The sequence below is a fragment of the Hippocampus bargibanti genome, linkage group LG08 (assembly GCF_051943395.1).
Source record: "Hippocampus bargibanti isolate YZ-2025 linkage group LG08, ASM5194339v1, whole genome shotgun sequence".
In the NCBI taxonomy this organism is placed as follows: domain Eukaryota; kingdom Metazoa; phylum Chordata; class Actinopteri; order Syngnathiformes; family Syngnathidae; genus Hippocampus; species Hippocampus bargibanti.
The window spans coordinates 13,523,614-13,549,482 of record NC_142741.1 but is presented as its reverse complement, the minus strand read 5'-3'; the positions used below and the strand labels follow the sequence as shown (position 1 = coordinate 13,549,482).

Below are 25,869 nucleotides of genomic sequence, written 5' to 3'. Positions count from 1 at the left end.
GAAGGTGGAAGAGAGGCGTCGGGTTTGCTGGAGAGGTAGAGTTGGGTGTCACCCGCGAAGCAGTGAAAGTGAATGCCAAACTTAAATAAATATTGCCAAGAGGAAGTAGGTAGACAATAAAGAGAAGTGGCCCCAGGACAGACCCTTGAGGTACACCAGAGGACACATGAGAGGACCGTGAGGTGAACGAGTTGATTTGGATAAATTGTGAGCGATTAGAGAGATAGTAATGAAACCAGCGAAGTGGGGTGTGGGTGATGCCTAGGGTGGAAAGTTTGTCGAGCAGGATAGGGTGGGAAATGGTGTCAAAAGCTGAGGTTAGGTCAAGAAGGATGAGGATGGAGAGTGAACCAGCATCGACTGCCATAAAAAAGATCATTTGATTTTTATGAGAGCCGATTCAGTACTGTGGCGGGGGCGGAAACCAGACTGGAATTGTTCGCAGAGGTTATTGTGAGTGAGGTGAGAGTGAAGCTGGGATACAACTGTCTTTTCAAGGATTTTGGCGATGAATGGAAGGTGGGAAATAGGACGTAAGTTATTGAAATCGTTTGGATCTGAGCCAGGTTTTTTCAGGATTGGAGTAACAGCTGCGGTTTTGAGTGGGATAGGAACAATTCCAGTTGATAATGAGGAGTGAATAATGGTTGAAATAAATGGGAGAAGAGAGGGTAGGCAGGACTTGATAAGGATAGTAGGGGGGGGGGTCGAGTTGACAGGGGGAGTTCTTGGATTTGGTGATAATGTCTGAGATTATAGGGGGATGGGGAGTTCAAAAGCGGAAAGTAGTTGGGAAGGAGTAGAAAGGCTGGGAGAGGGTGGGGGGGGGGGCAGAGGACCCGAGGTGCTGATGGATTGTTGCATATATCAGAGGAATAAAAGTGTGAGGGGAGAGAGATAGGAGGTTGTATGATTTTGTGATAGAGGGAAAAGAGGACCCGTGAGTTTCCAGGATTAGTGTCAATGAGTCCAGAGTAATATTGCGATTTTGCGCGTGAGATTGAATCCTTGTAATGGGTGAGGTGAGTTGTGTACATGTCCTTGTGAGTAGTGAGCCCGGTCTTCCTGTAGAGTCTTTCCAGTTGGCGAGATTTTGTCTTGATGGAGCGGAGATAGGCGGTGAACCAGGGGGCAGACCGGGTAAATTGGACAGACCGGGACTTTACAGGAGAAAGGGCGTTGAGGGTGTTCGTGAGGTCCGCGTTGTACCGGGAGACAAGTTCATCAGGGGATGAGTTGTAGTCCGGAGTCAGGGTGGCAATCATCTCAGCGAGGGTGGCAACGTTGATGTCCTTGATGTTGCGATATGTGATGACACGGGGTGGTTTGGGGAGAGAGAGGGTGATGGAAACGTTGAATGAAACCAGGAAATTGTCTGTTATAGGAAGTTCATTAGCCGTGCAATTCTTTGGGATAAGGCCAGACATGCAAATGAGGTCCAGGGTGTGGCCTTTTATGTGGGTGGGAAAGTCCGAGAATTGATGCAGACCAAAGCTGTCAAGTGAGGAGGTGAAATCTTTAGTGAGGGGAAGAGTGGAATTGTCCATGTGGATATTGAAGTCCCCGAGAATAATTACATTTGGTGACAGGGTCGAGAGGTGTGTGTGGACATCAGAGAATTCTTTTATAAAGTCACAATGTGGTTTTGGTGCATGGTATACAGTGGCTATGATAGTGGGCGAGGGTCCAGAAATTTTACATGCAAGGCATTCGAATGATAAGGTTTCCTGGAATGAAACTTGAAGGATTTTCCAGCTCTTGCGGTAAATTATCGCGAGACCACCTCCTCGGCCTGAGAGGCGGGGCTTAGAAATGTAAACAAAGCCTGGCGGAGTCTCGTCATTGAGCTCGGAGAAGTTTGCCATTTGTCAGGTCTCATGTATACAAAAAAAGTCAAGCTTACGATCAATTAGGATGTCTTGGATAAGACACCCCTTTCCCGTAAGCGAGCGGACGTTGAGGAGGCCGAAGTTGACGCTGGTGGCGTCCCCACTGTGAGGCGCATTAGCCGACCTAGCCAGGCCGACCTACCACAGGGAGGTGATATCCTTGGAGCCATTGAGGTGAAAGCCTCGATGTGATCCGCGGTGGATATACCTCAGAGAAGGGCGACGAGCGATTTCCGGGAACCGGAGAATCGCCATTGGCACGCTCGTCCATCGGGACCCAACAGGTCGATGGAGAAGCGACATGACATTCACCAGCAACACCGAGAGAGAGGCAGCGGCCAGGTTAGCCCTCGACAGCAGGAACAGGTGGGTGGAGATGATAACGTCTGTGCGGCTTCGTCTGTGATCGGATAAGCGACCGGAATCATGAGATGAATCGATAGCCAACGTTCGTTTGGTGACTGTCTGGTATTTCCAGAGGTTCGTGAATCATAAAAAAGCTAAAAAGAGGTTAAAAAAGGCTAAAAGAAGTTAAAAACATTTCGCGGGAAAGCAGCGGCAGCCAAAGCGCGCCAGCGTACGCTCGACCCAGAAGCGGAAGTCTAGCTTTTTTTCCCTCTATTCCCCACCCCCAGTCTTCGGTTAAAGCCGCACGTGATTGGTCAAGATCCGTGATCGAGGATGGTGGGGGACACATGGAGGGGTTACAGAAACACACACACACGAAAGGGAGACGAAAAAGCTTGAAACAAAACAAACCAAAAGTGAAATAATGAGAACATTGATAGAAAACAGTAAAATTTGGAATTGTTTCAACTTTATTGATAGTTCAAAGGCAGAGTGTAGACTGCAAGTTTAAAATATCCCTTCAATCAGGCTCCACAAATAACCCGCACAAGCCATCTGTACAATTTCAAGAGAACATACAAGCAAGGGAACCAGCTATTAATGGAATTTCTATTGTGTCTGCCTGCATCTGTTGTTGTTGCAATATCACAACTTCTAAGATGTACTACCCAGAGCTTCTTGAGACACTTTATGCAAAAAGCTATCCATTCCATCAAGCCATCAACGACCATCACAATGGTAAATAAAATGAATTTATTAAACAGTCCAGTTTATTTCTTTAATTACAATATAATAGCACATTTATTATACATAATATAAGGTACAGTTTGTAGTTTTAAGGCTCATTTAGTTGAAAATTATGTTTTATGGGGACCTGGGAACGGATTATTCTCGTTCTAATGGTTTCCTATGGTCACCTTACACACACTTTCTGGGAACAAATTAAGTTCGTAAGCCAAGGTATCACCGTACTGTAATATATAAAGAGCAAATAATAAAATAATGTTTAAATCATTGCGTTGAGCAATACAAAATTAGGTGGAGGCAGTGGAAGGAAAACCCCTTTTCTGCTTTTTATTGATTTTTTTTTTTGCTTTCCTGCAGAATCCTGAAGGTTTTATGTTTGGAACAAAAATTAAATATCTCAACCGTATTATATGGAGATGTAAAAAAAAAGTATGTTTAGTGCAAACACAACACTGCTGTATAATGCTTATAAGAAACTGGAGCCCGAAAAATGCTGGATACTGTTATGTACAGTGTGAAATACCAGTCAGTGTTCACACAATACTGTCAGGATTCTGCAAATGTGATTGGTAATCACTGTTGGTGAGTTTTTGTTGTTGTTGTTATTTGTTTTGTTAGGTAAGGGAGCGTCGAGAAAAGACCAGACTGGGTGGCCAAATGGAGGGCCAAGCGGAAACTTCAGGCTTGTCTCAATCAGGTTGAGGTTTGTATATGGATGCCTTGCGTTTGTATAAGATCACATCAGCCAGGGCTGACACACATCATCCTTTGCCGGTGATATAATAACATTTCTACTGGCATCCTTATAATTAAGAACATGCTCATTTCCAGACTGAAGGTGGTGCAGTGTCTCTTTCCCAGGATGGCTTCCCAGTCAGTGGTCCTCAGCAACACAAAGCATCTTGTGGTAAGATGAGCCTCTCGCTCTAATTGTCTAATTCAGTTGCAGTCGTGCCGTTTGTGCATCACACACAAGTAATAAAATGACATGAAGCAGGAAATTCATTTTATGACTCGTTTGCAAACCCGATTTCAGAGATGTCAAACTCATGGACTACGCCGTAGTTCTGGTAACTTCTAGTGGGTCATTTAGTACAGTAATGTCAGTTTAAGGACATCCGACAATTTTTTTTGTTTCCTAACTGACATCAGAAAAACGTTTTATAGCATCTAAAATACCCAAAACACGCAGGCTGATATTTTTAATCAAATGCAAAACACCAATAAACTTCACCAAACTACTTCAAAATGACCTCAGAAAGTTTCAGTTTCAGAAGGTCCCGTCCCCTTGTTCGTGACGTTACGCCAGGACGTCTTGCCTTGCTCGAGAATCAAAACAATGGCTTCAGAGTCGGAGAAGATGCTTTCTTGTTACTCATCCAGTTAAGAATATGATTTAAATAGTTCTGAAGAGGAAAGAATACATGTTTGCAATGGATTAAAGAAGTTCTTCCGTCTCATTTTGAGGCGTCTGGACTCCAATGTAGTGCCCAGAAAATGCACAAGATGGCGTCCACGCTCCGTTGGAAATGGACTGATTTGTCTGCTGGGAATTTGTGTCAATAGTGTCAAATAGTAGTCTTGGTGCAACACACAACGATTCACCATCGTGTTATTTATGTTTTTTCAAAGCTGGCCCGAACGGATGCCTTCTTAAGCTGAGCTTGGCGTCCAAATGTATTCTGCTGAGATAATACTCCACTTTTCGCTTTGAGAGTTCTTCCGCTCGTATTTGGCCTTGCAAGCTATCATACTTGTCTTTGTGATGGGATTCATAGTGTCGGTGAAGATTGTATTCTTTGAATACTGCCACCGCCTCTTGACAGATGAGACAAACAGCCTTTTCTTTGTATTGAACATAAAAATAATCGTTTGTCCACTGTAGGTTAAATACCCTGCATTCTGAATCAATTTTTCTCTTACCTAACCTTTTCGCCATTATTCCGTTCTCTCTTTGACAGGAAGGTCTACAAGAGAAAACGGGTCTGGGACCAAATAGAGCACCTAACTGAGCGCACCTGAATGTCCCACCGGACTCCCCTCCACTTACTCATACGTCACTTTCTTGTGTCGCGTCGCATTGTGACCGACTCCTTTAGCGTTCTATTGTGAGCAGGTGTGTTTGTATTGTTCAATCACGATTATAAAAAACATACATTGATTACATTGATTAAATTTCTGGAGGCCAAATGGGAAAAAAATCGGATAGCATCTCTGGTATTGTTCAGGGGGCCGGACCAAATGTGCTGACGGGCCGTAGTTTGGTGACCACTGATCTAGAGTGTCCTTCTTTGGCATAATTAGAATGAACAAATTATTGTTTGTTTTTGATGATAAGCACTTTCCCCAAATACTTCAGTCTCCATGGTGACAGTGGGGGAGAGACATATAACTGCACTTTGGGGAATAAACCTAAAATGTGTGAACAATTTTGTTGCAATAATCTACGGAAGGCATTGATATTTTACAGTAGCTGGCCAGCCTGAAACATGAGTTGTTGCTATCCTCCAAAATTGTCTGAAATTCCCAATAATCAATAAATGTACAAAGTACATTATTTATAGCCATTCCTGATAATGCCACACATCTCTTTTTGTCTTTAGTGAACTTTGAAAACCTCAGTGTATTGTTCAACTATTATCAATTACTCACGCAGACTGCCAAATGGCTAGCATTTTATTTTTATTTACTCAAACGGTATACACCCTACTGTATGCAGAAACGAAACTTAAACAGTTTTGTGTATTATGTTCACCTTATTCCATTAAAATGTGTTGTGCGAGTAACATGTGTAATCATTCAGTGTTTACCACCACATTTTTAACCTTCATTTTTCCAACAAAAATACATTTAACTGCCCCCATTAAAAAACAGACGTTATAAATAATTTCCATACATTTTTATGTGCATGCATGTATTATCCATTGACTATTTTTTGGGATATGGCACCCGGCAGTGTGTAGAATAACAGGGCCAGGAAGAGCACCGTGATGAGGAGCAGCAGAGCAATGATGATGTACTTCTTGTAGTTCCGCCATACCAAGTGGAAGAAACACTTGAAAGGGTTGACGAACCACGAGAAGGAGGTGTCGGGACGGCTGGGGAACGGGCACACAAAGAGAAAAGGATGTTGTCCACGTTTTGTTTTCTGCCATTTAACTTTGTTTGCTAGTTTATGTGACGGTCCATTAAGTTAACTATTCACTTGATTGAACTGATGAACTTTGAAGACAAGTGAAACCATCAATGAAAAGGTATCTCCAGCCGTCATCTGTACTTCTTTGAAGGTGTCGGACGTTTTGCTTCTTATCCAAAAGGCTTCGTCAGCAAATTCAAATTTTGCTGGTAGCTACTGTCCAGAGGTGGCGGTGCCAGACCTCTGCTGTGATATGTCCCTGGTCTAAGGTTGGGGGGAGCAGAGGACCATTTCCTTAGGCTCCACTGATTGCTTCTATTGTCCTGATTATGGTCTACGATTGGCCTGATTGCCCCATTTGCCCTGGTATCACCTCATCAGCATAACTAAGCCTATGTGGCAACGTTCTCAGAAGTGTGTTGTAATCACGATCCAAATTAAACCTCACACCACCATGGCGATTTAGTGAAGGGTTTTGCTGTTTTATAAAAATAGCTTCTTTTGCTCCCCTTTCAAACCATATATATTCTTTCGCTAAGAGTTTAACCACACTGTTGTCAAATGAGTGGTTGCTAGCTTTTAGGTACATATGTACTGCAGATTGAGGCCCGCTAGTATTAACCCTGTGATGTTAATATAGTCTTTTTTTGACAATTTGTTTAGTCTCCCCAATGTATTGTTCTTTACAATTTTCATTCTTACAATGTATTGAATAAACTACATTACTTTTCATTTGGCAGCCTATCTTCTGGATGCACTAATTTTTTGTCTTAAAGTGTTTATCGGTTTGAAATAAGTAGGAATTTTGTGTTGCCAAAGGACCCTTTGTAGTTTTTCAGAAACCCCTGCAATGTAAGGTACTGATACTCCTCTCCTTTTAGTATCTTCAGAATTTTTGGTTTCATTCCCTATTCTAGTTCGCTGCCGAAGCCTCTTGGATTGATCCAAGATGGCGCCGCGGATGGCAGCCTCGGTCACACGCTCCCTAGTATTGTTCCTGGTTTTGTCATTTTCATTTGTTTTTTGCGATCCTACGCGACTCAGTTACACGAGGGAAGAGTTACTGAGCATTGGGGAATCCACTCTTGGACTATTTTCACCGACACACCAAAATCTACAAGGTTTTTCGGGGCTGCTCGCGAGCGGCGTAGCAGCTCTGTACGGAGCTTTGAGATGCCGGCGTAGGAGGGGGAAGTGAGCCGGCGTGCTCGTCAAGCTTCGGCAGCGTGGATTTCGAACGCCGCTCCCATCGATCCACCTCGCTAATCTGCGCTCACTACCAAACAATATGGACGAACTTCTGCTTCTCACAAAGACCAATAAAACGTTCGCCCGCTCTGCTGCGCTGTGCTTCACTGAGACTTGGCTCAGTGACCGCCACCCGGACTCCGCGCCACAACTACCCGGATTCCGTCTCCTTCGGGCCGACCGTGATACGGAGCAATCGGGGAAATCCAAAGGCGGTGGACTATGCTTTTACATCAACGAAGAATGGTGCACCGATGTCACGATGCTCGACCCACACTGCAGCCCTGGTTTGGAATCGCTGTCTCTCAACTGCAAGCCATTCTACTCGCCACGTGAGTTCGCTTCCTTTATTCTCGTTGCCGTGTACATCGCGCCACAAGCTAATGCTAACGCGTGTATACAAACGCTAGCGGACCATGTAAACCATCTCGAACTGAAATATCCAGAATCACCCCTGATCATTTTGGGCGATTTTAATCAAACACGTTTAAACCGTGAACTTCCCAAATATAAGCAGCATATTGACTGTTTTACCAGAGGAGAAAGCATTCTAGATCATTGTTACACAGCACTCAAAGGCGCATACCGGTCTGTTGCGCATGCAGCATTGGGTCTTTCTGACCACTATTTAATCCACTTAATTCCCACATACAAACTCAAATGTGTAAAACCGGTAGTCAAGACAGTTAAAACATGGACAGATGAAGCAAAGTTATCGCTACAAGAATGCTTAGACTGCACTGATTGGAGCGTCTTTGAAACTTCAACGGGCACATTGGATGAATACACAGACACTGTAACATCATACATCAGTTTCTGTGAGGACATGTGTGTACCAACAAAGTCCTTCCGCTCATTCAACAACAACAAGCCATGGTTCACTCCCAAACTCAGGCAGCTTAGGAAAGAGAAAGAATCCGCATTTAAAAGCGGTGATCGAGCAGTTTACAAACTCGCCCGAAACAGACTGACGAAGGAAATTAACATCGCAAAGAAACGTTATGCGGAGAGGCTTAACAAACAGTTCTCCGCTAACGACTCTGCATCGGTGTGGAATGGCCTGAAAGCAATAACAAATTATCGTTTACCTTCCCCCCAAGCAGTGTACAACAATGGTGTGGCTGATGAGTTAAATACATACTTTTGCCGATTTGAAAGGGACACCCCCATTTCCCCGGTCTGCCCACCATTACCAGAAACTACCGTATCTCCGCCCTCTGCCCTACAGATCCACGAACTGGACGTTAGACGGCTCTTCAAGCAGCAGAAGATCAAGAAAGCTGCAGGACCTGACAGAGTGTCCCCCTCCTGCCTGAGAGTCTGCGCTGACCAGCTGGCTCCGGTCTTCACACAAATCTTCAACAGATCCCTGGAGCAGTGTGAAGTCCCATCCTGCTTCAAACAGTCTACTATCGTCCCAGTTCCAAAGAAACCAGCACCCTCGGGATTGAACGACTATAGACCTGTCGCTCTGACGTCTGTGGTCATGAAGTCCTTTGAACGCCTCGTGCTGAACCACCTAAAGAACATCACCGGACCTCTGCTAGATCCTCTTCAGTTTGCCTACCGGGCAAACAGGTCTGTGGAGGATGCAGTCAACATCGGACTGCATCACATCCTCGACCACCTTGACAACACAGGAACCTACGCAAGGATCCTGTTTGTGGACTACAGCTCTGCGTTCAATACCATCATCCCAGAACTCCTCATCCCCAAACTTCTCCAGCTTGGTGTGTCCCCCACGATCTGCCAGTGGACCCTCAGCTTCCTGACAGGACGGACACAACAGGTCAGACTGGGAAATATATCATCCACAACACGATCCACGAGCACTGGAGCCCCGCAGGGATGCGTCCTCTCTCCATTGCTCTTCTCTCTCTACACAAACGACTGCACCTCAACGCACCCAGCTGTCAAATTCATAAAGTTCGCAGACGACACCACGGTCATCGGTCTCATCAAAGACGGCGACGAGTCTGCGTACCGACAACAAGTGGAGCAGCTGGAGCTCTGGTGCAGCCGTCACAACCTGGAGCTGAACACGCTCAAGACAGTTGAGATGATCGTGGACTTCAGGAAACATCCATCACCACAGCTACCCCTCACACTATCCAACTGCCTGGTGTCAACCGTTGAGACCTTCAAGTTCCTGGGAATCACAGTCTCCCAGGACATGAAGTGGAAGATCAACACCAACTCTATCCTGAAAAAGGCCCAACAGAGAATGTACTTCCTGAGGCTGCTAAGAAGCATGGCCTGCCACAGGAGGTGCTGCAACATTTCTACACGGCTGTCATTGAATCCATCCTGTGTTCTTCCATCACCGTTTGGTTCGGGGCCGCCACAAAAATGGACAAAATCCGACTTCAACGGACAGTTAGGACGGCGGAAAAAATCATTGGCACCGCCCTACCCACTCTCGAGGACTTGCACACTGCAAGAATCCAAACTCGGGCGCGGAAAATCCTACTGGACCCTCCGCACCCTGCCCACCACCTTTTCCAGCTACTCCCCTCAGGCAGGCGCTACCGATCCATACGCACCAAATCCAGCAGACATTTAAACAGCTTCTTCCCCCAAGCCATTAACTCTTTGAACTCTTTCAACAGTAGCCAAAATGGAACTGTGTAGTGCCACTTAGCAGTTTTTTTTTGACAACGATACTAGTGCAGCGTGTTCTACCGGAAACAAATTCCTTGTGTGTTCTACATACTTGGCAATAAAGATGATTCTGATTCTGATTCTGATAAGTAGCGAAACGTCCAACACCTTCAAAGAAGTACAGATGATGGCTGAAGAAACCTTTTCATTGATGGACCACTCCTGTACGACAAAGAGCTTACACACACAAAACACAAGTGAAAGAATGAGTTGAGTGGAGACTACGGAAGCGGGGCTTGGTTTGCAGTCCAGTTTCGAGCAAACATGGCCTTCATGCATGTTTTCACTGCATCTGCTGTTGTAGTCACTGTAGCCTACAAGTGATTCTTACTTGGGTTTGGGCAGCGGTTCTGGTTCCTTGCGGGCTCGCCCCACTGGGTTCTTCTCAGCCTCTTCGGCTGTCACAAGATGAAATTCGGCTTCTACTTTGCCCTGTGTGAGGTAATCGGGAAACACCTGTTAGTCAACTCTACTCGACTTCAAGGATTTATTTCTCAGTCCTATGGGGATGTGCAATCTTATGGTTAGCATACCGTTAACTCTCCAGACTTGCTGAAAGGCCACCATCCTCTGGATCTCTTCTGCTGGAAGATGGAGATCCTCTCTGTCCCATCCGTGAAGACATCCATTTTGCACGATTTGGCTGTCTTTGCTCCACGCGGGAAACTGTGGAGGTCTAACTCCACCGTGCCTGAAAACGTACAATGCAAGCATGGCGTGAAACAACTTTTTGAAGCTCCCTTGGCATACTGGGCATACCGAGGAAGTCGTCGGAGGAGAGCGTCTCAAAGTCCCACACTTGAAGACTCAGGATGGCGGGCAGCTTCTGTTCCGTTTTGTCCAGGGAAAAAATATTGTCTCGCTTCTTCACCACCACGACCTGTAAGAAGATATATTGGTCTTTGACCAAAATGTTTTAGGGCAATTTACAGGCAAATATTTGAAAAAACAGCGACAATCACCTTCTCAGCAGGCAAGTAGCTGAAGGGGAAAACCAAACGCCAGTTGAAATTTCCTTCCCCTGTTAGAGAATTGTAGTGGACGTCCGTCTCCTGGCGGTCGTCCTCCAAACCTTTCAGCCAGCTATAGACGAGTAGAGTTATTTACTGTCGCTACATGCCTCAAGGAAAGGTAAAAAATGCTACAAAAAATTACCCTTTGATATAAATATCACTGGACTTTTGACCAGTCAGGAAGTTGCTGTCCTCGAGTATGACGTCCTCAGTGTTCCAGATGATGACGCGTAGCTCATACCTGCAAACACACATTCAACAGTGACACCTAGTCCCAAAAATAAAATAAAAACTGGCAGGTTTTGCCTGAGTTCCATTCACAAACTGGTCTCACCCTCTAGGCTTGCGAGGGGAAATATCCACTGCAAGACCAGGATGAGGCATTTCCAAGGGGAACATGTCGACCCACATTTGGACCTGGCCCTGCATACAAGAGCGCACACACGAATGCACACACGTGTACACAATATTCACACAAACTCACCTTTAAACAATCAAATTAGCAAAATCGAGCTTAATATTGCCTGCAACAAGGTAACAGTCATGTTGATACGATACTTAGTTTCATCCGGTAGTTCAAAACTAAGTTGAACCTGATCCATCCCAGGCCGAGCCTTGTGAAACAGTGTCCTGGTCTCGATATGTTCGGGTACCAGCTTGCATCCGACAGCCGGTATCTCAGCCCATCGATGTAGAATCTTCAGAGACAAGTGCTCATAGGACTCTACCGGTTCCTCATCTGGTATGTATACACACGTCAGGATCATCCTTTGGGTCATCCATTGTATCAGAAACTGGGTTTATGTACCTTCATGCATGAAAAGGGTCTTGCCGATGAAGTCTTTGTCAGCCACGGTGATGCATCCTGGTCTGAAGTGAGGACCATCCACTTTGTTCTCTCTGCACAGCTTTGACAGCAGCTCAGATGGCTTCAGACAATCTCTCCAGGCGTTATAACCTTCACTGTGGGACGCAATTAGCAGAAGCAGTACATATTTTAATATTTGACGAGATTAATGCAGTCTACATGTTCTGTTCCCTGTCAGAGTAATTGTGTAGTACTCTTCCATCCCAATAGGTCGCAGTGGCAGCTAGCTAACTGCCTTGTGCTTAGGGACAAGCAAATTAGTGACCTATGAATGTCGGATGTTGGTGGCAGTTTTATTGATTGTTAAATGTGTGATTGGTCACTTCACTTAATTCTGGTAAGTAAACATAACACTAAAACTGATACAGTGAACTGCAAACTGGATAAAGTTTTACTGTTCAAATCTATACAGTTACAAGCGGAAACAAACTCGAATATTCTTCTTTTCCTTTCGGCTTTTCCCCTCAGGGGTCGCCACAGCGAATCAATGTCCTCCATCTATCCCGGTTTTGTGCATCCTCTTCTCTTACACCAGCTACCTTCATGTCCTCTTTGACCACATCCATAAACCTCCTCTTCGGTCTTCCTCTCGGTCTCCTGCCTGGCAGTTCAAGACTCAGCATCCTTCTCCCGGTATAGTCACTCTCTCTCCTCTGGACATGTCCAAACCATCTCAGTCTGGCCTCTCTGACTTTCTCTCCAAAGCCTCTAATATGAGTTGTCCCTCTAATGTACTCATTCCTGATCCTATCCAACTTGGTCACTCCCAAAGAAAATCTCAACATCTTCAGCTCTACTACCTCCAGCTCTGCTTCCTGTCTTTTCTTCAGTGGCACTGTCTCCAGTCCAAACATCATGGCTGGTCTGACCACGGTTTTATACACTTTTCCTTTCATCCTAGCTGAAACCCTTCTATCACACATCACACCTGACATTTTTCTCCAGCCTGCCTGGACACGCTTCTTCACCTCTTTTCCACACTCTCCATTGCTCTGGACAGTTGACCACAAGTACTTAAAATCCTCCACCTTCTTTATCTCTTCCCCCTGTAGCATCACTCTTGCACTTGGATCCCTCTCATTCACACACATATATTCCGTCTGCGACTGATCTTCATTCCTCTCCTTTCCAGGGCATATCTCCACATCTCTAGTTTCTCCGCCACCTGTTCCCTGTTCTCGCTACAGATCACAATGTCATCTGCAAACATCATGGTCCAAGGAGATTCTTGTCTAACATCGTCTGTCAGCCTGTCCATCACCATAGCAAACAAGAAAGGGCTCAGAGCTGACCCCTGGTGGAGTCCCACCTCCACCTTGAATTCCTCAGTCATACCGACAGCACACTTCACAACTGTCTTACAGTCATGATACATGTCTTGCACCGCTCTGACATACTTTTCCGTCACTCCAGACTTCCTCATGCAATGCCACAGCTCTTCTCTGGGCACCCTGTCATACGCTTTCTCCAGATCTACAAAGACACAATGCAATTCCTTCTGACCTTCTCTGTACTTCTCTATCAGCATTCTTAAACAAACACTGCATCTGTCGTACTCTTTTTTTGGCATGACGCCATACTGCTGCTCACAAATGTTGACTTCTGCTCTTAGTCTAGCTTCAACTACTCTTTCCCAGAGTTTCATTGTATGGCTCATCAACTTTATTCCTCTGTAATTAGTACCACTCTGCACATCTCCTTTGTTCTTAAAAATGGGCACGAGTACACTTGGTCTCCATTCTTCAGGCATCTGTTCACCATCTAAGATCTTGTTGAATAACCCAGTCAAGAACACCACCGCTACCTCTCCAAGACACTTCCATACCTCGATTGGTAAATCATCAGGCCCGAGTGCCTTTCCCCCCTTCATCCTCTTCAGCGCCCTCCTCACTTCATCCTTGCTAATGTTTGCTACGTCTTGGTCCATAACAGTCACGTCTTCTACTCTTTGTTCCTTCTCATTTTCCTCATTCAACAATTCTTCAAAGTACTCTTTCCATCTTGCCATCACACTACTGGCACCTGTTATTACATTGCCATCTCTATCCTTAATTACCCGAACCTGCTGCAGGTCCTTACCATCTTTGTCTCTCTGTCTCGCCAGCCTGTAAAGATCAGTCTCACCTTCCTTGCTGTCTAGCCGAGCATACAAATCATCATAGGCCTCTTGTTTGGCCTTTGCCACCTTTACTTTAACCGTGCGCTGCATCTCCTTGTACTGCTGTCTACTCTCGTCCGTCCTCTCAGTGTCCCACTTCTTCTTTACTAACCTCTTTCTCTGTATACACTGCTGCACCTCCCCATTCCACCACCAAGTCTCCTTATCTACCTTGCTTCCACTCGATACTCCAAGTACTTTCCGACCTGTGTCTCTGATTATGTTCGCTGTAGCTTGCCAGTCATCTGGAAGGACCTCCTGCCCACCCAGTGCTTGTCTTACCTCCTTCCTAAATGTCATGTAACACTCTTCCTTTTTCAACTTCCACCATTTTGTCCTCACTTCAGCCTTTGGTTTCTTCAGCTTCCTCACTGCCAGGGTCATCCTACACACCACCAACCTATGCTGTCTGGCTACACTCTCACCAACCACTACTTTGCAGTCACTGATTTCCTTTAGATGGCGCAGTTGACACAAAATGTAGTCTACGTGTGTACTTCTGCCTCCACTCTTATAGGTCACCCTATGTTCCTGTCTCTTCTGAAAGAAAGTATTCACAATAGCCATTTTCATTCTCTTAGCAAAGTCAACCACCATCTGTCCTTCAGGGTTCCTCATCTGGAGTCCAAACCTGGCCATCACCTCCTCATTATCTTTGTTTCCTGCGCCAACATGTCCATTGAAGTCTCCACCAATTACAACCCTGTCACTTCTCGGGATGTTCTGTATGACTTCATCAAAATCTAACCAAAATTCCTCCTTCTCCGCCAGCTCACATCCTACTTGTGGGGCATACCCACAAACAACAGTGAACCTCACACCTTCTATTTCTAGCTTCAGACTCATCATTCTATCTGAGACTCTTTTTACTTGTAAGACATTTTTAACAAACTCCTCTTTTAAGATAACCCCAACTCCATTTCTCTTTCTGTCTTCACCATGATAGAACAACTTAAACCCTGACCCTAAGCTTCTAGCCTTGCTCCCTTTCCACTTGGTCTCCTGGACACACAGTATGTCTACCTTCCTTCTCTGCATCATGTCAACCAGCTCTCTACCTTTACCTGTCATTGTTCCTACATTCAAAGTTCCTACTCTTAGTTCTATACTCTTGGCGTTCCATTTCTCTCTTTTCCTCCGGGCACACCTCCCTCCTCTCCTTCTTCGACCAACAGTAGTCCATTTTCCACTGGCACCCTGAAGGTCAACAGTACCAATGGCTGCCGTTGTCAACCCGGGCCTCGACCGATCCGGTATGGGATTCATAGGTTTGATTCGCATATTTGTTTTGGCAATTTTTTTTTAACGTCGGATGCCCTTCCTGACACAACCCTCTGTATTTATCCGGGCTTGGGACCGGCACAATAAGATACTGGCTTGTGCCCCCTTTTGGCTACATTTCGAATGCTAGGTTGAAATCATCATTACGTACAGACTGTACTCGGTTGGAATTCCGCAGGTGGCTCGGTGTCGGCTGTAGAAGCGGTTCTCCAAGTCAATCCGAGTCTCCCCAATCAGGTCGTCCCCTCCCACCATATCATAGTCATAGATGAGCACAGAGAGCAGAGACTCCTGAGGAAATGTCGCCTGCATTTCAAATGACCTGCAAGGCAAAACATATCAACCGGTGTGCGTTTTAAACAGCAGAACTGTCATGTTGGAGAATGCAACCTTCCAAAGACGGGGTTCAACTCTTTAGGGATGTAGTTGTCACGGTCCTTGATTTCATTTTTGCCAAGTTGAACAACAACGTAAGGGTCTGCTTTCCCATCCGCGTCGGCAGGGTGCAGGTTTGATGCCTTCAGCGACCACGCAATAAAGATTTAGTATGGCAACAAGGAGATCACAACACCAAACAATACAACTTACAGAGACAATGTAAACCCGGATCAGGACTTGAACGGGGGTGTTCTTCGGAATCCCTCTGTTCACTCTGAGATGCGCATTGTCTTCCTTCCAATATCCTTCCTCATCCTCTGTGAGCTTGTACAAGCAGAAGCGCCCCTATGGAAAAGGGAAACTCACATAGAGGAGAAGAGCAATTCTGGTGGGGACAGTAATTTGTCATGATCGTCTCACCTTGAACTTGCCGACGAACCTCTCGTCTGTAGAGCCATCTTCCTGGCTAGCCTTACCACGGAACAGCTCGTATGTGCTGACCCAGTCATCGAAGTGTCCGAACTCTGCCTCCAGCTCCTTGTTGTACAGCTGCAGAGTTCAGGGTTATGAATTTTTAGGTTAACACACACGAGACTTTGAATTATCATTCCTAAAAAAGTAACTGCAAGCCTTTTTCCTTTGCTGGGTTTCATGACTATGGGTACCTCCAGTGTGGCAAGTTTGGTTGCCAAACTCAGACTCCGGTTTAGGTTCTGCTCTGACGTTCCTTTTCCCTTCTGTTTCCTTTTCTTGTTGCCATGTGATAAAGTTCTCACTGACAGGACAAAAACACATGTCAAGCTTTAAGATGAGGAGTTAAAAAACAAAACAAAAACAGAACAAACGCGTTTTAAAAAGGACCATCCCTTCCTGGGGCAAAACAGCTATGCCATACCAGAACCACACCACTATTCGCTCGAAAAACCTGCATCAATTAGGACCTAATGGCAGGCTCTTCACGCTTGTACCACACTTTTCATTTCTATGTTTGTCCTTACCTAAAGAGTCTATTCCATCGCTGAGCAAGCTGTGGCACGGCAAAGCTGTAATACACAACAATCATGTGATCCCTTTCATACTTCCATCCATCCATCCATCCATTTTCCATACCGCTTTATACTCATTAGGGTTCCGGGAGGTGCTGGAACCGATACCAACCGTCTTCGGGCACTAGGCGGGGGACACCCTAAATTGGATCCCAGTCAATCACAGGGCACCAGAGACAAACAACCAGTCACTCTCACACTCACACCTATGGACAATTTAGAGTGTTCAATCAGTCTGCTATGCATGTTTTTGGACCCGGAGAATACCCATGCAGGCCCAGGGAGAACGTGCAAATTTCACACAGGGAGGCCGAACCAGGTCTTGAACTAACGACCTCTGCAGTGTGAAGCCGGCGTGCTCACCACTCGACTACCAGGCCACCCTTCCTTTCATACTTGTGTAAGACTCTCTGGATTTGAAGTTGCGTAAATCTGACTAAGCGCGCATTCACCAAAATGTTAATTGATCTGCCCTTTACTCATATTGCTTGTAGTATTCTAAACTGGTGTAAACGTTTCTCCCCTAACTTTCCACTTTGATTTCCTAGAATTATGCATTTAGCAAATGTCTGCTGCAGGGGTCAGGAAGACCAGGGCGCAGCGCTCTGAATTAAAATTTGAACAAAATACAAGAAAAAAGTGTGTGCTAGTTTGGTCGCAAAGTCATCTCTGATGTTAGACTAATTGGGAGACCACAAAGCAGGAAGCGGAAGTCCGCCACTCAAAGTGTGTTCTTGGTGATGTTTTTCGTTTGGGTGTGCCATTTCTGGTTATGATACACTTTTACTCTCGATCCTGCCCCTCAGGGTTTCTACTATTCATTCAGTTATTCGTATTTCTCATGAGGGTCACGGGGGGTGCTGGAGCCTATCCCAGCTGTCTTCGGGCACTAGGCGGGGGACACCCTGAATTGGTTGCCAACCAATTTCAGGGCACACAGAAACCGCTATTACTCACACCTAGGGATAATTTGGACTTTTCCATTGATCTGCCCTGCATGTTTTTGTACTGTGGGAAGACACTGCAGAAAACTCAGGCAGGCACGGATAGAACATGAAAACTCCACACAGGCTGCAGCAGGATTTGAACTCACAACCTCTGCACTGTAAAGTCGACGTGCTCAGCACTCACCAATAGGGCCGCCCTTGGTTTCCACTAGTAATACTAATATGTTGAGGTTAGCCTACAAGGAGAACCATCTTTCCACACCACCCTGAGAGAAGATTTTTAGCCAATGTATATGCCCTTACCAGGGGTGGAAGCCTTGCATTATTTTGCAAGAAACCGCTCATAAAACAAAACATGCTCACACAAACTTGCGAAGTATTTAAACCTGTCTTGAAAGGGGAACCTGAAGTCAAAGAGGATCTTACCTTTTTCAAAGACTTCTGGAAAGGCATATCCTTCTGTTTGTTTCATCTGTAATGGCAATAAGGCAGTTTATTTGAATTTGAGGATTTAGTGTCATAGAGTTGCATGTTCTGTAGCCACAAGGGGACATTAGCCAGTGTTTCTTGTGCCGGTCCCAAGCCCGGATAAATACAGAGGGTTGTGTCAGGAAGGGCATCCAATGCAAAAGTTTGGCCTCTATCTATCTATCTATCTATCTATCTATCTATCTATCTATCTATCTATCTATCTATCTATCTATCTATCTATCTATCTATCTATCTATCCCGCTTGAGGCAGAGAAAAATGAGCACAAAACATCATCCAGTGTGGGTCTTTGGGCAAGACCCTTCACGCTAATGCCTACCTCATACAATGATGAGAGACAATAAATCAAATGACATGCCTCAGACGTCGCCCGGCCAAACAAGGTCTGCGTCAGGTGCTGGGGAACCAGAGCACCTTGATGAAAAATGGGCTACTGGAACAAAGCGGAGATGGACAAGATGCGATAATATGGCTCTGTTGGAATGCTACTACTCAAGCAACCCTAGTCAGAGGGGAAACATGCGGAGAATGGGGGCTGAATGGTTACTTCGAAACCTAGTCACGGTTGACCACGAAACAACTAGTAGCTTAGTGTTCCAATATCCACAAACGGCAATTGCTATCACAACTTGAGATTGATGATGTACAACACAAATTCCGAGGTGAAGGGCCCCAGGCTGCCACATCAGAAGAAGAGGTTCAACCAGAGATTGGGAGGCAAGCCCCAACGAATGATGAGATTGGGAAGCCAGCCCCAATGAATGAAATGTTGAGCGAAGCAGCAACTGACCTGAGAGATAAGATCATGGCAATAATGACAACTGGGTAACTAAGAAACCGATTCCAACGGCTATGTGAAGTACCACCTGAAAGTCTCATGGAAACTGTGAATGCAGCACTGAGAACGATCCCGGCCGGAACGATCACGGAAACCAATGAGCTGATATACGCTTCAGCATCAGTGATCCTAGAGATGCTTGGCTACAAGAGCAACCATGAGAGCCACGAGATTCATTACCCACCATGGAAAAGACGGTTGGAGGCTAAGATCAAGGCGGCTCGGAAAGATGTGAGTCAATTGACGGAGACTCATAGAGGTGTGAATAAAAGGCCAATACCCAAGCAGATAACCATGCCTGAAGCACTCGAAACTGCCAAACAAAGGCCCCAGGCTTGTCCAGTTGCCTAAAGAGGTACACGGAAGAGAATGAGGCCAGAATAATAAACAGGCTGTTCGCAACACAACCTGTGAAAGTGTACGCTCAGTGGCAGGGCTCTAACAGCAGAGCAGACACTCCAAGGCTAGAAACTGAAAGATACTGGAAAGGCATATGGGAGAAGGAGGTCGCACATAACAGCAGTGCACAATGGCTGGTGAGTCTGAAAGAGGAGCACAGCAACCTCCCTGAACAGAATCCAGTTACCATACAGCGGCAGATATACAAGAAAGAGTCACAGGTATGAAAAACTGGATGGCACCAGGCCCAACATAGTCCACACCTACTGGCTAAAGAAACTCACAGCTCTCCACGTGCGCCTAGCAGCACAAATGAACCTGATGGATGGGACTCACCCAGGATGGCTAACCGAAGGGCGAACAATCCTGATCATGCAGGATTCCTCAAAGGGTGCAGTTCCTTCCAACTATCGGCCAATAACCTGTCTCTCCACAACATGGAAGCTCATGCCAGGCATCATTGCGGCTAAGATAAGTGGACACATGGATCAATGCATGAGCAAAGCACAGAAAGGCATTGGTAGAGATACTAGAGGTGCCAAACATCAGCTGCTGGTTGACAGAACAGTCGCACAAGACTGCAGGTCCCGACATACCAATCTGTGCACAGCCTGGATTGATTACAAGAAGCATATGACTCAATGCACCTGGATCACTGAATGATTGTAGTTGTATAAGGTCAACAGGACCCTGAGAGCCTTTCTTGCAAACTCGATGAGGATGTGGAAAACCACACTTGAAGCCAATGGCAAGCCACTAACGCAAGTGTCCATCAAATGTGGCATATACCAAGGTGATGCACTCTCACCACTGCTGTTCTGCATAGGACTGAACCCCCTCAGCCAGATAATCGCCAAGACAGGCAATGGATACCGCCTCAGAAATGGAGCTACGATCAGTCACTTCCTCTACATGGATGACATAAAGCTGTTTGCTAAGAGCGAAAGGGACAGACTCCCTGATCCACACAACCAGGATCTACAAGTGATATCGGGATGTCATTCGGGCTGGAGAAATGTAGTCGGATGGTGACTAAGAGGGGCAAGGTAGTCCACACTGAAGGGGTCTCACTCCCTGAAGGACCAATAGTAGACATCTACGTCTGTGTAAGCTCTCAGTCGTACAGGAGTGGTCCATCGATGAGAAGGTTTCTTCAGCCGTCATCTGTACAAATTTGAAGGTTTTGGACGTTTCACTTCCTATCCAAGAGGCTTCGTCAGCGAACTAAAGTCTGACTGGTCGTATCGGCCCTATTTATATATCCATAATGTCCAGCCATGGAGGCGCCAGTGGTATTTCTCAGGTAACTCCTACGCCAGGATAGAAGGCGAAATGTCCAAAACCTTCAAAATTGTACAGATGACGGCTGAAGAAACCTTCTCAATAGTAGACATTGAAAACAGCTACAAGTACCTTGGTATACCACAGGCCAATGGCAACCTCGAACTAACAACAAGGAAAGCGACTACGACCAAATACCTCCAGCGGGTGAGGCAAGTCCTCAGAAGCCAGCTCAATGGCAAGAACAAGACCCAGGCAATAAACAACTATGCACTGCCAGTGATCAGATACCCTACAGCAGGGGTCGGGAACCAATGGCTCGCGAGCCATATATGGCTCTTTTGATGATTGCATATGGCTCGCCGATAAATATTACATATTATAATACATATTGTCGTTATTTTCGGCGTTCATTTCCCGTTGGGGCTGCAGTTGGCGGAAAGCGCAATTTTGATTGGATGACACTGACCTAGAATGGCCGAAAGCGCCATGTTGATTGGATAATAGTGGCCCTCATGTTGAAACAGGTAAACGCCCCTTTAAATGAGCCCAACTTGTGCACTTCAGCCTGAATGCACCGGAGCATTAGAGGAGAGAAAATGTTCTGTTTCTAATTTGCAATGAAACAATACCATCGATGAAACAGTCGAATGTCAGTGACATTTTAACAAGCCCCATGTTAACGTTAGCATCGACATACTTCTGCGAGAAGTAGATTGCAGATAGCAAGTGTGGAAGCTTATGAGCCGTGTGCAGGCTAGCTAGCAGTAACTTCGCCTCTGGACCGGCAAATTGAATTTCATTCCGATCGTTTTCCTGGATTTTTACCAAACACGAGGAACGGAAGACCATCCATGTTAACGGTTAGTACTATCACAAAGTTATTTTAAATAATACATTCTGATATTTTGTTGAAAAGTGGCCGCGCGTGCGCGTGTGTGTGCGCGCGCGCACGCGAGCGTTTGTATGTGCGCGCGCGCGTGCGTGTGGCTCTCGCTGAAAAACATTTCTAAATGTTTTACTTTTATGGCTCTCTTAGTCAAAAAGGTTCCCGACCCCTGCCCTACAGGAATAACAAGGTGGCCAAAGGAAGAGATTCAGACCACAGATGTTAAGACCCGAAAACTCCTCACCACGCACGGAGGATTACATCCCAAGTCCAGCATCCTGAGACTGTACACAAGCCGTAAGGAAGGAGGCCGGGGACTAGTGAGTGTGAGAGCCACTGTCCAGGATGAAACATCCAAGCTCAATGAATACATCAAAGAGAAGGCTCCAGCGGATGACGTACTCAGAGAATGTCTCAGACAATGAGGAACAGAGGATGAGGTGCTGGAAGAGGGACAATCATGGGAGGAAAAGCCCCTACACGGGATGTACCACCGAACCATAACAGAAGCGGCTGATCTCAAGAAGTCCTATCAGTGGCTAGAGAGGGCTGGCCTAAAGAACAGCACAGAGGCACTCATCCTGGCTGCTCAAGAGCAGGCCCTGAACACCAGAGCCATAGAGGCAGGGATATACCACACCAGGCAAGACCCAAGGTGTAGGTTGTGCAAAGAGGCACCTGAGACAATCCAACACATAACTGCAGGTGTAAGATGCTGGCAGGGAAAGCCTACATGGAGCGCCATAACCAGGTGGCTGGCATAGTCTACCGAAACATCTGTGCGGAGTATGGACTGGAAACCCCAAGGTCAAAATGGGAAACACCTCCAAAGGTATTAGAGAATGACCGAGCAAATATCCTGTGGGACTTCCAGATACAGACTTACAAGATGGTAATGGCCAACCAACCAGATATCGTGGTCATAGATAAAGGGCAAAGGAAAGCCATTGTCGTGGATGTAGCGGTCCCGAGTGATTCAACACAAACATCAGAAAGAAGGAACATGAGAAAATCAAGAAATACCAAGGGCTCAGAGAGGAGCTGGAGAGAGCCTGGAAGGTAAAGGTGACAGTCGTGCCTGTGGTGGTCGGAGCACTCGGGGCAGTGACCCACAAACTCGAGTGGTTGCAACAGATCCCGGGAACAACATCGGATGTCTCGGTCCAGAAAAGCGCAGTGCTGGGAACAGTACGGATACTGCGCAGATTGGATGATAGTGGCCGTCATGTTGAAACAGCCCCGAACCCTCAAGCTTCCTGGCCTCTGGCAGACACCACCCATGAGGGGTGAGACAAGGATTTATATATAACAGCATACAAGGTACTATGTTGGTTCTGCATGTCATTCAAAACCGCCCCAGAAATATTTGGCCATAAAAAGACCTGGTCTTAGTCATGTTTGTCATCTCGTGGTTAATGTTGATATCTCTCATCTCATCTCATTTTCCATACCGCTTATTCCTCATGAGGGTCGCGGGGGTTGCTGGAGCCTATCTCAGCTGTCTTTGGGCACGAGGCGGGGGACACCCTGAATTGGTTGCCAGCCAATCGCAGGGCACACAAAGACATACAACAGTCACTCTCACACTCACACCTAGGGACAATTTATGAGTGGTCAATCTGCCTGCCATGCATGTTTTTGGAGTGTGGGAGGAAACCGGAGGACCCGGAGAAAACCCACGCGGGCCCGAGGAGAACATGCAAACTCCACACAGGGAGGCCGGACCGGGACGTGAACCGGCGACCTCTGCACTGTGAAGCCGGTGTGCTAACCACTTGACTACCGGGCCGCCCAATGTTGATATTACAACTTAAAAATATTCTCGACTATTGCATATTTGCAGTTTGGTACATGCAGTTTCGCAATTTGGCCTAATCACAGATAGTCTTTTTCCATTTTTCAACATCCTTTTATATTGTAGATGTTTTCCACAAATGTTTCCTGTCATTTCCTACCATTTACATGCTTGAAAGCATTTTTCTTTTAATTTGGACGATTTGTATGAAGATGTTTTCACCCCTATTTACATAAATAAATAAATCATTAACAAACACACGAATAAATAAATGAATGAATGAATAAATATATTTTTTTCCCCAAATGTCCACTAAAAGTGAGATGCAGCCCGCGCGCCACCAGTTGCCCATCCCTGATTGAAGATGTGCTTGACGGGAAGATCATTGAGTGAAGGTGTACAGTGGATCCCAAAAATAAAAACATTTGTAACTGGTGAATTTACAATTTGTGTATACACGGGCGTTCATTATACCTGTTTTTCTACAGATGCATAATATTTGGACCACCAGTCAATGACGCACTCTGCTGACTCATCCGCAATGGTCCGCCTTCTTCGCTTGGAAGAACGATGGGTGCTCTTTTTGCGACTATCCTACAGTATATTCCATACAAATTCAAAAATATAAATATTAAGAGTAAAACTATGATACCCATGTACTCATCTGGGTCACCTTTTTCGTTCTCTGTGCTGTCTTTTCAGGGGTCGGTTCCTCAACTATGATAGCAACGTCATGCATGGCTCTTGACGCTGCAGTGGAGCTTTTCTCCGTAGCATGCTGCCAAGATTCTGTGATTGACAAGAGACAAAATAGAAACACACGCAAACACACACAAACAACAAGACATTAAATTTCTCACAAAATAAAAATATAATAGATTGTAAATGTATGCAAGTCAGTAAATAAAAAGTACAACAAACATAAAACAAAGATGGAAAAAGTAAATAAAGGTATAACGGATGGAATATAAGACTTGTAATTTACTTTTCCATATGTAACATTACCATCATATTTTTGAGGTCCTGGGCTGTATGTGACTGCAAGTGGCATATGCGTCTTTGTGGAGGAAAGCTGTGCTGTGGGAGCAATGTATTCAAACGTCATCAAGTTGTTGACGATGTGGTTTCCAACCAATGTGCTGCGGCCAAAAGCCCTCCAGTCGACAATGGTGATGCTGAGTGGTGGGTGGAGATGCTCATTCTCAGGTAACTCCTACAAGAGGTGAAAAACGAATTTCAATAATTGTTTCTTTACGGAGAATAAACTCATGGAAACATGTTGAAAAAAACCCAAACACGTATAAAACATAAAATTCAGAAAAATGGACAGACCAGCTCAATACTGTCCACCAGGGTGGTGAAGTTGGGGTTGGATTTATATCGTTGAATAACAGCAGAACGCAACGTTTTTCCAGCGCATTCTATGAAGACCTGCGAACACAATATGATTCACATTTATTTTTTAATACAATGTAATGTAATGAAAATGTATTGGTTTCGTGTCATTGTGACATTGTTCTAATCTACTGCGTGTTAAAATAACATGATTATGTTAAGTTCTTAATAAATTTACATCATATGAATATTACAATATATGTTATAAATAAGAAAATATAAAATAGACATTTTAAACAATGGAGGTGGTACCAATATTTCCGCGGCTTATGACAAAAGTGGCCTTTTAAATATGGACAAAAATAAAATCAATACAAAAAAGGGGCTGAACGATCATGAACAATCCACATACATGGTTATAATGCATAAAAATACCATTCAAGGCTAGCACCAAGAGCCAGGACAGCAGTGAAATATTAACATTTTTTTGGATTTTGGATTTTCCTTTTTGTCCGACGAAATCTGTTGCCACGCCTCGTTCGGACGTGACAGAAACAAGACAATGGAACCCCTCTGCTCTACAAGTCGCGAACATATGCATGTAGAAGACGGACACTGAAATGTTTTGGGGAAAATGAAATACTTTTAAGAACAAAAATAAAATATATGCCTCAAATACAAATTTGGTACAAAATTAACACGGTTTATTATTTTAATAAATGCTTCAATTGCTGCTGTGGACTGCAAATTTCCCCATTGCGGTATTCTGATTCTGATTCTGGAATGGGCCAATCAGAGTCTGGCTGCAAATTACCCACTACTAAACTATTAGAACTATTCTTTAATGCAATAAATATGAGTCTATAAGATACAAAATATTTCAATACAATGAATATATATAATTATATATCCATACTTAAAACTTGGCAATTTGTGCATACCTGAGGGCGATCAACAGACAGTAACTGAACCTTCTTCAGCTCACGTAGACCCCAAAATAACACCTAGTGGTAAAAAACAGGGACTCCTATTCAATTGACGGTATGTATGCAATATTTGTATTTGTGGTTCCTAACCTTGTTAGAGATACCAAACCCAAAGAGTTCAAATACACATTCACCG

General features: G+C 45.1%; 1 protein-coding gene and 1 long non-coding RNA gene across 2 annotated transcripts in view; one reads left to right on the top strand and one right to left on the bottom strand.

Annotated features, from left to right (window-relative positions):
* Window positions 1-2,171: 2,171 nt before the first annotated feature.
* LOC148894586 (uncharacterized) lies at window positions 2,172-5,082 on the top strand. Its single transcript, XR_016115794.1, has 3 exons — window positions 2,172-3,687; window positions 3,816-3,891; window positions 4,946-5,082. It is a non-coding gene; the product is annotated as an uncharacterized LOC148894586 (long non-coding RNA).
* Window positions 5,083-5,900: 818 nt separating this feature from the next.
* Window positions 5,901-25,869, bottom strand: part of fer1l6 (fer-1 like family member 6) — a 47,849-nt gene continuing 27,880 nt past the window's right edge. Inside the window, exons 26-46 of the mRNA XM_089002722.1 lie at window positions 25,689-25,751; window positions 24,745-24,843; window positions 24,418-24,625; window positions 24,086-24,201; window positions 23,887-24,006; window positions 18,147-18,192; window positions 16,726-16,770; window positions 16,393-16,502; window positions 16,148-16,276; window positions 15,938-16,072; window positions 15,740-15,867; window positions 15,501-15,671; window positions 11,851-12,005; window positions 11,636-11,781; window positions 11,377-11,465; window positions 11,185-11,283; window positions 10,992-11,112; window positions 10,789-10,909; window positions 10,563-10,720; window positions 10,361-10,461; window positions 5,901-6,082 (exon numbers count right to left, since the gene is read on the bottom strand). Coding sequence (XP_088858848.1) covers window positions 5,902-6,082; window positions 10,361-10,461; window positions 10,563-10,720; window positions 10,789-10,909; window positions 10,992-11,112; window positions 11,185-11,283; window positions 11,377-11,465; window positions 11,636-11,781; window positions 11,851-12,005; window positions 15,501-15,671; window positions 15,740-15,867; window positions 15,938-16,072; window positions 16,148-16,276; window positions 16,393-16,502; window positions 16,726-16,770; window positions 18,147-18,192; window positions 23,887-24,006; window positions 24,086-24,201; window positions 24,418-24,625; window positions 24,745-24,843; window positions 25,689-25,751 — 2,541 coding nt within the window. The 3' untranslated portion in view covers window position 5,901. The remainder of the gene's footprint in view (window positions 6,083-10,360; window positions 10,462-10,562; window positions 10,721-10,788; window positions 10,910-10,991; window positions 11,113-11,184; window positions 11,284-11,376; window positions 11,466-11,635; window positions 11,782-11,850; window positions 12,006-15,500; window positions 15,672-15,739; window positions 15,868-15,937; window positions 16,073-16,147; window positions 16,277-16,392; window positions 16,503-16,725; window positions 16,771-18,146; window positions 18,193-23,886; window positions 24,007-24,085; window positions 24,202-24,417; window positions 24,626-24,744; window positions 24,844-25,688; window positions 25,752-25,869) is intronic.